Here is a 15,648-nt window from a genome sequence, read left to right on the forward strand (position 1 = left end):
CCCATTTGTTAGGAAATGGAAAAACTTGGAAAAAATTATATTAAGTGAAGTTAGCCAAGCCCAAAGAAACATAGGTCCCATGGTTTCCCTTATTTTCAATATCTAGTATATGTATGAGTCAAGCAGAAAAGGTCAGAAAATGTGATGTTAGTATGTATTTAAATGTTTTTTTCTTTCATGCATTTGTTTCTAATGCATTTATAAGATTATTTCTTTGTTGCTTTGTATGTCCCTCCCCCACAGTATATCCCCTGCTTTTACTGTATTTCAAATCGGTATAATTTCAGGAGGAGAAGGGGAAAAACAAGTCGTGTAAGGATACAGGTGGACCAGCTACAACAATGAGAAGTATAAGTTGTCATGTTGAAAATGAACTTTACAACTTTGGTGGTGGGGGAGGAGGGAGGATTGAGTGGGGTAGTGGGGGTGGGGGGGAGGGGGGGAGGATGGGAAGGGATGTGAAGGGTAAATAAAGGAGGAGGCTGCAATGCTTGATAAGAAATGTACTCATTATCTTGCCCATGTAATTGTAACCCCTCTGTACACTATGTTCACAATAAAAATAAAACAAAATAAAGATGTTCAACGTTTCATTAAGGGATTGCCATGTCACTATGCCCTAGTCTATTTGTCTGGGTCTCTTTTATCAATCATACTTTCTCATACTAGGATTTCATCTTATAGGTTATAATGACTTTGCATCTCTGATCTGAAAGTACCTGCTATCAATCATGTGAATAAGTTGAGTTATGCTCCCTAAAATTATATTTGCTATTTCCTACCTTCTAATTGGTTACACTTTAAAATAATATTACAATAGTTGTTTTTTTTACCTGCCACACTGAAACAATATCTGTGAATACTTCTGCAAGTAATCAAATTCAAGTTGACTCTCCACAACTCAAAAGCAAAGAAATGAGAGCAAAGGAATGCTATCACATAAACTACTTTCCACCACATTTTACATATACTAAATCCAAAGCATGACTCCAGTTTATAATACCACTTTTACATACACACAATATAATGTTTCCATCTATCCTTCTCAAGTAGCTATTAGACCTTGCTTCACAGAAGACAAGAGAATGAAAAGATAAAAACAAAACAAAAAAACAGAACAAGTTTAACAACAAATGTTATGTCACTGTAACCCCTGTGTTCCTCAGATTGAGAGTAAAACAAAATTAAAAAAAAAACAAGGAGGAAATGGAATGTTTTTACTGTTGGAATCATATTTCATAATAATGTCATATGCTAGAGAACCAACTGCATTATTTGTTTTTTGTTTTTGTTTCCTTTAACAGAAAGTTGAGTATAATTTTTAAACATTCTGTGCATTTAATGACTATATATGGTTTCCTAATCACTTGCCATATCCACTGGCTACAGTGGGGACACTTATTTTTCTTTAATAAATTAATTCTACTGTATTTTTTCACAGAAACGTATGCCTTTCTGGTGTACAAACAACATGGCATTTTGAAGCATGTATACTTAGTGGAAGGGATTAATTGAACTAATTAACACATTAATTAAAGTACCATAGTTTCTAATCGCCAATTTTGCAACATTTATCCATTGTATTTTCTTTTCATGGAGTAAAGCTCTTGTCATAAAGAAAATATGTTACTGATATAAGATAATATGAGACTAAATTAAAATATGAAACAAAACATATGGCTCAAAAATAAGATATCTATTTTATTGGAATAATCTCATATATAGACAGATTTATATACATGTCTATCTAGCTATCTAGCAATAATATACTATATGTTATATGTTATATATATATTATAATGTATACATATATAAGTATATATAAATGAGCTTATAAACCCTTCTGCAAATGGAAAGAGGAAAATCATTTTTCCCCTAATAAATCAGAATAAAACCTCTCAACTTCAAGAGTCTTCTCAGGAAGAAGGAAACAATTCTTTAAAATGCACCAGAAAGCAAATAGTTACTGACTGGTGCTAAATGAAATGCCCAGGAGGAACCTAGTTGAAACCTAGGTGAGAAGTGCTCATTTTCAAGGAAACACAGAGCTATGGAGAAGGGATAGGTGTGACTCTTTCTATTATCATAAAAACCATAGCAATTGTCACATATTGCAAGTCTGGGGTACAGTAACTAGTCAGAACAAAAGTAAAAGAAACAACATCAATATTACAGAAAATGTATTAAGGAGTACACAAAAATGTATTAAACTATTTCTATGAATGTAATTGACAAAATAAGGCATGTAATATTCATAATCCTTACATGATAAAAGAATAATGTGGAAAAAATATCCCTTATGAATGTGATGATATCTTACCTTAGATTGTGTAAGTTTTTACTTAGTAAGATTTGAGAGCAAAGCATCAACCTATTATGAATATTGTATTTCAACAGGAATCAATTAGCATAAAAGTAATCATTCAACTTTTGACCCTTTGTACCTTTCTAATAAGTCATGATTTTCATGAAAAAAAATTTAAATTCTGAGTCATATAATTTCTCTGTTCTCTTTCCTAAAGACCGATGATCTCTGTGGGAGAATTTTCGATCACAAAGCCTGCTAATTTAAACTTAAGAAGATAGCTGACGTACTTTTGGGGAAGCGAGGCGGGTTGTCGTTGACGTCCGTGAGGGTGATGTTGACGAGGGTAGTTCCTGCCAGTCCTCCCAGCTGACCGCCCATGTCCTTGGCCTGAATGAGGACCTGGTATTGCTCCTTCACTTCTCTGTCCATGTTCGGCAAAGCTGTCCGAATGACCCCTTAGGAGGAAAGCGATAACACCAGATCAATTCTACAGATCTGTATTTATTAAACTAAAGCACAGTCAAACAAGAAGAAAATGATTCCAAAATCAGAAATAAAGGCAGGCAGCTAAAATCATGTTCTTTAGTAAGCAACACACTGCAAATAACTAAAAATTAGAGGCAATAATTTTTATTGAGGGAAATTTAGAAAACAATGCATTTGTTCTAAAATACTTTAAATCGCCTGTTAGACTATATTGAAATGCACAGAAAATAATAAGTCATATATGGATATATATATATATATATATATAATTAGATGGTGGGAATGTGATCGTAATGATGGCCATTTTTATTATTTTCAAGAGTAGTTATTCTAATAATTTTAAAACACATCACATGTGTGATGTACACATTCCATTTTGTGATTTTGAAAGTTCCTTAATTGTTTAACAACAGGTTTTTTATCTACCACTTATTTAACATTTTGTTTTTGGTGAAAGACACAGAGTCCCTTGAACACTGAGAAATGGTTTCTAACAGTTTGAAGGAACTCAGGAGGTCACTGGCAAAGTGAGTGACTTCCAGGGTGAGTGGAATAAGCTATACAAAGTTTTGTGTCTAATATATATATATATATATATAATACTTATTCATAGAAGAAGAAGAAGCATCACTACTGTTTGCAAGTAAAATTAATGTTTTTCACCAAAAACTGAATAATTAATGTTTAATCCACTGAATTATCCAGTATGTAAATAGGCTTAGTGAGGAAACTCAAGAGTCTTGACTTTAAAGCACAATGCTGTGGTAATTTGTGTCTTAAATAAAGAAACATCCATGAATAATAAAGATAACATCAGCCACCTCTACAAGCACATAGTATTCAAATCCTATATACCTATTTATGTGTACTTTTTACTCTCTATATAACAAATGCTATTTTGTTGCTAATTAGACTTAAGTTTCTATCTAACCCTCCCCCCAAAAAAATGTCAGGAAGCAGTCTAGAGAATGACATTTTTTCTTTTCTGTTGCTGACCTTTTATCCATACATTGATCCAGACACCATTTTGATTCAGTTTGTTCTCTTTAGCTCAGGGTCCTGATGCTTTATTTTTAAGTCTCTTGAAGCTATGGATTTTTTTGTTGTTGTTAATTGTATTTTTTATCATTAAGTATTTGGATAGAGGGCTGTCATTCAACAAATCAGTGAAAAGTAGGAGACAAAATGATAGCGACAAACCTGGACATTTATCCCTATTAGGGAAAAGGGTGTGTGCTCAATAGAGAAATAACACACCGTGTGTCAAGATCTTGATTACAACATGCCTTATCTGTTCTTTAGGACTTATGAAAGTTTCCATCCCCCTAATCAATCAATAGCAGATGGTTCAAAATAGTAGCTCTAGATATAATAGAGTTATATATTAGGAAACGCCAATGTATTCTTCTGAGGGCTTGCTGGAGGTCCCCAAATTCATACAAAGCACTTCATTCTTATCAGAGTCTCAGAAATAAAGCATTTGTTCACTATTTTCTCTCCTAAGATATTCACGAGGCACCATTCTTATATGCCATCAGCTTGTATTATTTTATTTTATTTTATTTGTTGTCAGTCATGGGGCTTGAACTCTGGGCCTGGGCCCTGTATCTGAGCTGTTCAGCTCAAGGTGAGCACTGTACCACTTGAACCACAGTGCCATTTCCGGTTTGCTGGTTCTTAATTGGAGATAAGAGTATCATGGGGGGCTGGGAAGGTGGCTCAGTGGTAGAGCGCTTGCCTTGCATGCCTGAGGCCCTGGGTTCGATTCCTGAGCACCACATAAGCAAAAAGACAAAAGCCGGAAGTGGCACTGTGGCTCAAGTGGTAGAGCGCTAGCCTTCAGCTGAAGAGCTGAGGGACAGCGCCAAGGCCCAGAGTTCAGGCCCACGACTGGAACAACCCCCCCCCCCAAAAAAAAAAAGTATCATGGACTTTCCTGCTCTGGCTGGCTTTGAACCTGGACCCTGAGATCCTGCCTCCTGAGTACTTAGGATTACAGGCAGGAGCCACCATTGTCTGGCTGTCATCAGCTTTTTTCTGTGTATGCATACACATATTTACATAGCCAAAATTATTTTTTTCCTACAGCTCCTTTTAGCCATCAATACGTAGGTGTTCCTTCTAGAGAATCAGAGAATATCTCTAATCCTTCTTCTAAAGAATAGCTCTAAAACATCTCAGGAATCAAAACAAGAAGTTTTGTCCTTTCAAGGTGAAACCTTCATAGATATTCTGCCAATGTTGCCATCTTGTAATTTGTAAAGCACAGCTAGTAGAAAATTCTCTGATTTATCCTCAATTGTGTCAATGTAAGGTCCAAGAAAAACATATCAATATTGCATTCCTGATCATCTGATATCACAAAACATTTGTAAAACACTATACATAGGTTAAAATGTGCAGTTTAATCTTATTAATTGTATGTTTCCTTGACACATTTTTGCTTCTTATATTTATTTGCATCTATTGATTTTCTTGCCCTTGCTATGTCCATAATCAATCCTGTCTTCATGCTTCCTAGTAATTCATTACTTTTATTAAAACACATTAAAGCAAGGATCACTTTGTGTAGGCGAATACTCTTATTTTTCTTTGAAGGAATAAAATTGTCTTTCTCTTACCAGCATTACCTAAATTATCTGTGTTCTTAAATTATTTTCATTCTGAATTTAAATCATTTTTATTCTTAATTAAAATCAAATGAACTTCAAACTAGATCCTTATATATCACCCTGCACCAGAATCAACTCCAAATGTATCGAAGACCTCGGAGTCAAAGCAGATACTCTGAAAACATTACAGGATGGATTAGGAGAAACCCTAGGTTTCCTTGGCACAGGCCGAAATTTTCTTAATAGAGACCCAGAAACACAACAAATCAAAGAAAGGATGGACAAATGGGATTGCATGAAGTTGCAGAGCTTCTGCATGGCAAAGGACATAGCTAGTAAGATCAATAGAAAGCCCACGGATTGGGAGAAGATCTTCACTAGCCATACAACGGACAAAGGTCTCATATCTAAAATATACCTGGAACTCAAAAAATTAAATCCCCCAACAACAAATCTTCGAATAAACAACTGCCCAAACACTAAAATATCTTAAGAATTGTATTGTACTCCAAAGTACAATACATGATATAGTCCATGCTACAATTTAAAAATAGAGCTTTAAAGCATAAACACAATTTTTTAACTCTAATAATATCAGTTAATTAGAAGTTTCATTTAGAATGTGGCCTCATAAACAGCTCTGAATAAAGCATGACAGACTCAAGAACACAGATCTTGGAAACATTCAGTAATATGTGCTGCAAACTTGAGCCCAGCCGAATCAACCAACATGAAATATTAGAAAGTGAAATGATAATGAGAAATAACCATCTCCTGCATCAACTCCTTTTATTCAAATTCTATAAATGTGGTAGAAATATATAAAGATTTGTAAAGGTTACATATTTGAAAGTACACATAAGTGAAGAGATATTGAGGACAATCTTCTCGGGATAGATGGTAGCAATGGTTCCAGGGCTATGTAAAAGCACTAATCAGTGCAGTTGACTATACAGTTAAAAACATTGTAGTATTTTATGAGCATAGAAAAAGTAACATTTGTAAATTAAGGAAGAGATATAAAAAAGAAATAATATCATAATGATGCTTTCTCAAAAGGGGCTCAAATCATTAACATCATTTTATACTACACACTGCATCAAACTGGAGTTACTTAAGACTCAATTGAAGTTACTTAGAAAAAGTTGAAGGCATTGCTAACACTTCAACTTGAATTTAGAAATAGGAATGGACCCTTTACAGTAACATTTGATTCCCTATTTATGTCTATTATCAAGGTGATTGGAAATTGTGAAGAAAAAAATCAAAGCAATGTTTTTGCTCATATGTAAAGTTTTATAAATCATATTTACTTCTATTGTTTTAAACTTTAAACATGATAATTTATGTAATAAAATTATGCAATATATATATAAATACATCAGTGTTCTATTTGCATGTAATATAATAAGCACACTTTCATTTATATTTGAGAATAAATATTTAATAATTGTCATAGGCAATTATTACACGATGATATATCAAGCATACACAAGTGTATACTGAGTATTAAAATTTGTTAATTAAACAATTTTCCTACTTTTTATGAGATTTCTTATTTAGTTTATTTAATGTAACATATCTATTTTAATGATTTTTATATATTTATATATATACTTGCTAATAGAGTATATTATCAAAGAGCAATACAGAAACAACTGATATATTTTTTTTTGTTGGTCGTGGTTCTTGAACTCTGGGCCTGAGCACTGTCCCTCAGCTCTTCAATTCAAGGTTAGCATTCTCCCACTTGAGCCACAGCACCACTTCCTGTTTTCTGGTGCTTTATTAGACATAAGAGTATCACGACCTTTTCTTCCCGGGCTGGCTTTGACCTGTGATCCTCAGATCTCAGTCTGCTGAGTACCTAGGATTACAGGAGTGAGCCACCAACGGCCCACATTGTATTTTCTTTTTTTAAAAGAATGAAATTGTTAATATTTTTCTTCTTAAATCTTTAAGCACCAAAAGTTTTTCATGAGCATCTTTTTCAAGTATTGTTTTAAACTGTTTTCTATACTCAGATGTGGAAATTTTTAGATAGCATTGATTTCTCATGAATTTTAATTAATAACAGCAAAAGCAATCATAAAAGGAAGCTATACAGCTGTAATGAATGGAGACTATTTTGTAGAATATGCAATTATCCTTGTTTTTTTGACTTTCCATATGTACCACAAGGTGATAAATTTGACAAGAAGTCTTCTTAATGGCTTCTGTGCATGCACAACTAGTTTTCACTCTCTTAATGAAGTACCTCATCATCCACTCTTTTCCTGTCTAGTGATCTGAGGCATTGTTAGTATCAAGACTTCTGTCTCCAGTGGAAAAAAAATCAATGCTTCAAAAATCTATTGAGTAGTTTATGCCAGAAGTGTTTCACCTTTATTTATAAACATTAAGCATCATTTAAGAATACAAATACAGCTGGGCTCTTGCGGCCACACCTGTAATCCTAGCTACTCAGAAGGCTGAGATCTGAGGAACACGGTTCAAAGTCAGCCTGGAAGGCCAGAAGTGGAGCTGTAGCTCAAGCAGTAGCACGCTTGCTTAGAGGTGAATAGCACAGGGAGAGTGAGTGGCCAGGCCCAGAGTTCAAGCCCCATGTCCAACTGAAAAAAAAAAGATTACAAATACAAAATTATTAAACCACATTATGTTTATAAATACAAACAATATATGAATATATAATCTATTATAAAATAATGCTATTTATAAACACTAGAATTTGTCTACTTTTCTTTCTGCTTAAGTAAAGTCAAGGGAAGAGAAAATCTTTTGATTCAGATTATATTATCCCAAATTAATCTCACTGAATTTATTTTCTTAAATCATATATGACCTGTTTTTAAAGGTGATAGGAAAATAGTTTACCTGAAACAAATGCTAGTGATCCCAGAAACCTAGATTCAATTTATCCTTAATAACATGCTCTACCATCAGAGAAGTTAAGCAAACTGTTATAGTCACAGAAAGAACAAAGTCATAAATCAATACAGTTGCCAAATACATTGCTGAGGGCCTTGGAAAGGGGGACTACAGCCAAGCAAGATTTGTTTTCCATCAGTTTCAGTTTCTGGGATATCATTTAACTTGGCTTCAAATCACGTTGTGGATGCTGTTTAAACTATCTTGCATAATGTTTTCTTGATTGTGTTAGATGTTGGATTCATCTCTGCCATTTAAAGATATTTAACAAATCTTAAGTCTGCTCTCCTGGTCTTTCTTACACTAGGCATTAAAATCACAGATTTCATGCAGTTTGTAGGTGAAACTATATAAGAGTAAACTAACACCAATCCTCTCTTCACTGATATCCATATACCATCTTTGCTCCATACCCTCTTTCTTCTTTCTCTGAGGAGTGTTACTGAAGGGGTATAAGGGATAGGTGTCATCCATATACACTTCTGGTTATTTTGACCATTAAGATCAATTTTGAAAAGATGCATGGATCTATGAGAAAAATGTAGGCCATGGTAATCTCATCTGATAGAATCTAAGAGTTTAAATAATTTTCCGTCATTTTATTGTATATATACTTTTGGGTTCATTTCTCTGGGTATTTACAGAATTATAAATCTCATAGACAGCTTCTTAACTTCATTCCTCCTATTTTCCCTTTTTTCTATAGTTATGTATGATTTTCAATAGTTAAAAGCCATGAAATTTCCTTAACAATAGTATTACTGTACTTGTTCCCATATATACCATGATATTATTTTTAAATAGCTTGTAAATGTGACTTTCCTTTGCATACATTGTACATTCAGGCTTTTTAATCTTCAGCATTTTTATCAATACAAATAAATGAATTCTCTTCAGAATTTCTGATTCTTTTCAGCTGATAATACCTTTAATTTTTTTCTTAAAGAAATCCATATTAAAAGTGTTTTTTTTTTCTGGGTTATTTTTGTTGTTGTTGTTCATCATGGGTCTTGAACTCTGGTCCTGGGCACTGTCCTCAGCTCTTCAGCTCGAGGCGAGCACTCTACCACTTGAGCCACAGCACCACTTCCAGTTTTCTGGTGGTTTATTGGAGATAAGAGTTTCATGGACTTTCCTTGCCGCGGCTGGCTTTGAACCACAATCGTCAGATCTCAGCCTCCTGAGTAGCTAGGATTACAGACATGAGCCACCAGTGCCTGGCAAAAGTGTTTTTATTACATGAGGCAGTGCTTGTATTTCTTATTCTCAGCTTCATAGCTACAGGAAAAGCCTAGTGGATTGAACAGGATTGTAAAAAGTAAAGAGATGTATCTGTATATCTATTTATCCATCTATCTAATACTTTTTAAATTTATTTTAGTCTAGTCTGTAAGAAACAATTCACCAAATGATGATACCTTAGAATTGTAGGTCAAAAATTGATATTGTTTCTTTAGCTATACAATAAGTAGCATTTAAATCATATTACAATAAACTATAAACTATGATTTAAAATTGGTTAAATGGATGAAATTCTACTTTATCTGTGGTATTGGATACCAAGTGAGCTTTCAATAATCTCTTAACAAACTTCCAGTAGCATAATGTTGAATAGTATGAGTAAGGCCCTGGGTTTGGTCCTAAGCATCACTAATAATAGAGACCTAAAAGGCCATATATGCCTTCCAATATGGATGTATATTTTATGCTACTCATAGAATATTTGATTTGGATATCTGTAGTTGACTTACTCATGATCATTTTAAATTAGCTTTGAACACTGAGGCTGAGTTGAGGATCATACTGTTTCAAGGTTTCCTGATTATAAGCATGTCAGTATTAACCAAAACCTTCTCTTCACAACTTTTCCATGCAGCATCAGGTCAGCATCTTTCCATGCATGGAAATACCCATATTTCCCATGCAGTAATGGAAAGCAGTAAGCAAATGAACTCAACTAAGAGCCCTGAAATGAAAGGCTATTTTAAGTCCGATGAACAAAATAAGCACTGACTTCTGAAAACTTAAAATAAGGCAAACAGAAAATCTGTAGCTTTCATGTTTGAACATTATAACTGGATATGAAAATATTGATATTTACGCAAACCTCAATAAAAGAGAAAGAGTTGTACATCAGTCAAGTAAGATACCTTCTTTACCTAATGTGGGGCTCACCAAATCTGTATCGTTTTATTAGAACATGCAATTTCTCATGCCAAGTTTTAATTAACACTTAAATATTTGAAGAACTGGCGATAATACTGTCTTGAATAAAGAATTTACCAGTCTTGGGATCAATAGAGAAATAAGGTTGTCCCTGGAGAATGCTGTACACCACGCGGGCACTGTTTCCATAGGTTGGGTCATCCGCGTCTGTGGCCTTGACCTGGAGGACATAGGCACCTGCAAAAGAAGATTTTGAAACTGACTGTTTGCTTTTAAAGAGTTCAAGTCTGTTATCTGCCAGATGCCATTTTCCTTTGGAAGTTAGCATTCTCAGGGACATCATGAATACTTTTCCATGGAAGATAATTCAATCATTTTACTCAAAATATGGTCAGGATGAACCAATTAATTTGGACCTAGTGTTCAGGATTGGTAAGAATGTGGAAATGGGAACCCTGAAAAATCACCAGTGGAAATTAAATAAAAAGAACCATTATGGAATATAATATGAAAGATCCTCTATAATTAAAAATAGAAGCATTATCTGATCCAGCAATCAACTCTTGGGGCTATAGCCAATGAAGTGAAAACTATATGTTGAAAAGACATCCATGTTCCCTTGAACATTACAGAGTTTTTTTCAATATGGAAGACATTGAAACAATAGAGGCATCCATTGACTAATAGATAAATGAAATACGTTAGCTACATTCAGTGTCAATCTATTCAATTTCTTGATAAGATGGGATCTTGAAAACAGAGACCACTACAAAACCAACACAGAGAACACAGGTACTTGTTGGTCTCACACATACATAGAATCTGAAACTGTGGACCTTAGAGAAGTTAGCAATTTAGCTACCCACAAAGCCCGAGAAAGCAGTGGAAGAAAGAGGGAAATGATGATCAATGGCACAGAGCAAGAAGTTCTGGTGTGAAGTTCTGGTGTGAGATTGCACAGTAAGGCGACGTTAGATAACAATAATGTGCCGTAGACTTGAAAATGCTGGAAGAAAGGAATTTGAAAACTCTGAAATAAAGAACCGATAAGACTTTGGCTGGAATGTGGAAGGGATGGTGGTAACTCATCTCCCACGGTCATGTGCGAGTGTGTATGGTAACCCGAAGCAAGGTTTGAAGCAAATGGCTGTGAAATCCAGAGGCTGGCAAGGGGAGTGGCAGTAAGTAAACTGGGGGCTTGCTGGCATTGTGGGAGCTGTCGGGGAAGATGACTTAATGTGCAGATTTGGCTGGCGTGGTGTTAAGTATTTGGTGCTGTTACAGAGAAAACAGGAGGAGCAGAAGATAACCTCAAAGCTCAACAGGAATGTCATATGAATGTCAAGGTGACCTTCAAAGGGTGGCACAAGGTAGACTGGAGAGACTAACACTTAGCAGCAGCTACGCACTCTACGACCGGGAACACGCACAAGACTCCTTGTTCCAACTGTCCCCTGAAGATTTTGGCAACTCTTTAATGGAAGGAACTTCAGGAGTCTTTCAGATTAATTACTGAGTCAATGTGGAGGTGAGTGCTCTCTCCTTCCTATAACTGCTTTGATAAAATGGAGGATGTGATTTATGGTGATGAAGACCATAGGTGGTTCACCAGAATGGACACTCTTTCTTGGTGAGTGGAAGCAGAAAATCTCTGGTGGCACCCTCCATAATGGGGTTCTCTACCATTAGGAGATGACCTTTTACTTTTCCTCTGTTCCTACTCCATGAACTGAAGAACCACTTGCTCCCAGACTCAGGTTATGCTTATTGTCAATATTCTATCATGAAGCATGTTTCTTTAATGCTGCCTACTTTCCAAAGAGAAGATGAGAATAAAGCCTAGTTGAAAAACAAAGAAATGATAAATATGTGACACAAATATTCCACTAGATTTTAACACATACGTGTACAAATTGAGGGCATGGACAGTTTTAAAATAATGGAAATGATAAAGATTTTAATGCAAATTACATGTATTTAAATATGAGTAATTGAAAAGTGATGTTCATTTCCAGTAGGTAGCTTATGGAACTGAAAGTCATCACCATATCTTTTTATTGATTTGTACACCAAAGGAAGCCCATCTACATTAGCTCATCTGCTTACTGAAGATGCTCTAATTCCATGATTAGAATATCAATAGTGAAGCTAAAAGGGTTTAGAGGATTGCTGGACTTGAGATGCTGTTAAGTGATTTGCAATTGCAATTTAAAAATCAACAATGCCATACTAGCATTAGGAAGCCTTTAATTAGAGAAACAATATCGGAGAAATGGAAAATAACTACAATGACCTACAGTTACAGAGAACCTTAGAATCTCAAAGTTAAATTATCTTCATTTTATTCACACAGGAAAATACTTTAAAAATTCAGATTGTGCATAGGGTTTCTCTTCTCTGATCCTTAGGGATTTTGTGTGTATTTAAGGAAATGAAAAGATTTTTCTATTTTTTTCTCATCTACATGTCTGTACATATAAAACTGTTTTTAAGATCTATGTAAGTATTCCTTTTGAATTGGACATCGTAAAAATCAGAGGTATCATAACTTTTAACGAATACAGAGGTATTTTGATGACAGGATTTTCTACCAAACGTTATTTTATGCTTAATGAAGATGTCTTTATGTACATATTCCTGTGCATGTCTGGTGTGGCTCCTAAGGATTGAGCCCAGGTTCTAATGACTTTTCCCTAATTTTGCTGAAAGCTAGTGCTCTTTCACTTGAGCCATGGGTTCCCTTCTGTCACTTTGGTGGTTTATTGGAGAAAAGTGTCCCATAGACTTTCCTGCCTAGGCTGGCTTTAAAGTTCAATTCTCAGACCCCAGCCTGTCTATACGTTAACAGTCTTGAGCCACCAATGCCTGGCTTCCTATATTGTGTTACATATCTACAGATATGACCACCTAAGATGATTTTAAGCAAAACAAACCTCAAGATAGGGCAAAGTTAAAGCAAATAAGGGAAACCATGAGACCTATGTTTCTTTGGGCCTGGCTTACTTCACTTAATATAATTTTTTCCAAGTCTTTCCATTTCCTAACAAATGGGGCATTGTCATTCTTTCTGATGGAGGCATAGAATTCCATTGTGTTATATACCAAATTTTCTTGATCCATTCATCTACTGAGGGGCATCTGGGTTGGTTTCATATCTTAGCCATAGTAAATAATGCTACAACAAACATAGTTGTGCTAGTAGCTTTAGCATGGTCTTGTTTGTGATCAATTGGACAAATGCAAGTGAAATGAACCCCAAAATAAGGATTCAATTTTTTTTTCTTTCATGTGATTGTTTCTAACATATTTATAAGATATTTCTTTGTTGCTTTGTATGTCCCCCCCCAGGCTATAACCTCTACTTTCACTGTATTTGATGTTGGTATTATTTGTGGAGGGGAAGGGAAAAAACAAATTGTTTAAACAGGGATACAGGTGGACCCATTGCAACAATGAAATGTACAAGTCGTTATGTGGAAAACCGAACTCTACAACTTTGGTGGGGAGTAGGGGGGTTGGTTGGGGGCAGGGAGATCAGAAGGGATGGGAAGGGGAAACAAAGGAGGAGGTAACAATGCTTGATAAGAAATGTATTCATTATCTTGCCCATGGAATTGTAACCCCTCTGTACAGTATTTTCACAATAAAATAATGCAAAAAAAGAGAAATGTACTCGTTACCTTGCTTATGTAACTGTAACCCCGCTGTACAGTATTTTCACAACAAAAATCTTAATCTTATTTAACAAAATACAGGAGTGATATACTAATACTATTTTCAGGTAAAATTCTGAAAGAAAACTGAAATTATTCACATTTAAAAATGTTCATTAATTACATAAAGGAGACATTAAGCATACAGAAATGTAAAATATCACCAATTACGAAGGGCTATATACTATAACTCTAAATTTGCCTCTGGAATCTAAGTGCTTACTTTCAATCCGATTTTTCTCTGCAGCCCTGCTCTAAGCTCTCCTGAAAATTTATCTGTTCACTTGCCTCATTAGCTAAACAAGTGAGAAATTACCCATTTTTGTAGTGTGAACTGAGTTAATATTTACAAAGAATTTACAATGGAGTTTTACTTGCATATGTGATGCATAGGTGTGTGGAATTTTTTTTTAGTGAATACACCTCATTTCACTCTTTTTGTATCACACATAGGGTGACAATTCCAAAAAGTTTAACATTTGCATGAGTCTTGCTCTCATTCCCAACCTGTTCAGTATCCAAATGTGAATTTGATGTTTACCTACTTCCTATCCATTTAGAAAATGGTGATATGATGACGCATTGCAAAATATAGTCAATCACAAAAATTACACTATATTGATTCTGAATTGCTTTCAGACCCAGAAATGATCAGAACATCCAAACTGGAGTAAAAAAAGACATATGTACTAAAAAATTCCCAGAAAAGAAGTTTTGCCCACTTAGGGGTCAGTCAGACAATTAGCTTTCCTTCACTTTTTTAATCACAAACCTGTTCTACCTGAGTGAAGCATAGCACCGGGACCTTAATGTGACATCAACCTCAAATTCCTTATTCAGTCCCAGTAACCAAAGCACTCTCGGTTTATAGAACTCTCCTCTAAGATATGCTCTAAATATTTTAAACTATACATAGTTACACCCTGTGATTCAAACTTATGCTGATGGATAAGTGATTCCATTTTTATGAGCACTTTGTCGCTCAGTTGTGTGCCAAGAATTTTATCCCTTGAATACTAATACAAATGCTGATATGTGTGTCCAGTAACAAGCACTAAACTCCAGCAGAGATAGCTCAATGAGTCTTCCTTTATGTGCCATGTGGAAGTTATTGTCACAGATGTTCTCGGGAAATCCCACAGATGATATGATAAAATGAGTAGGATATATTCATTCAGTGGCTTTTAACTGCAATTCAATACATGTTGACATTTTCTACTCTGTAGATTGCAAGTGTATTTAGCAAAAGTGGAAAAGGACCTAGTGAGGTAATTAGAAATTTTAAAATATGCAATCTACATGCAAAACCTTATTTGGATTTGACTAGATGACTGTACCATATTATAATGCAGATCTACTCCTTACTAATGCATCTATCTATCTATCTATCTATCTATCTATCTATCTATCTATCTATCTATCTATCTATCTATCT

At 34.8% G+C, this 15,648-nt stretch overlaps 1 protein-coding gene across 1 annotated transcript in view; it reads right to left on the reverse strand.

Moving 5' to 3' along the window:
- The window catches only part of Cdh12 (cadherin 12, type 2 (N-cadherin 2)), a 228,232-nt gene that overhangs the window by 61,741 nt on the left and 150,843 nt on the right, over positions 1 to 15,648 (reverse strand). Inside the window, exons 3-4 of the mRNA XM_013013866.1 lie at positions 10,618 to 10,737; positions 2,596 to 2,763 (exon numbers count right to left, since the gene is read on the reverse strand). Coding sequence (XP_012869320.1) covers positions 2,596 to 2,763; positions 10,618 to 10,737 — 288 coding nt within the window. The remainder of the gene's footprint in view (positions 1 to 2,595; positions 2,764 to 10,617; positions 10,738 to 15,648) is intronic.

Source organism: Dipodomys ordii, unplaced genomic scaffold (assembly GCF_000151885.1).
Source record: "Dipodomys ordii isolate 6190 unplaced genomic scaffold, Dord_2.0 Scaffold21, whole genome shotgun sequence".
Lineage (NCBI taxonomy): Eukaryota > Metazoa > Chordata > Mammalia > Rodentia > Heteromyidae > Dipodomys > Dipodomys ordii.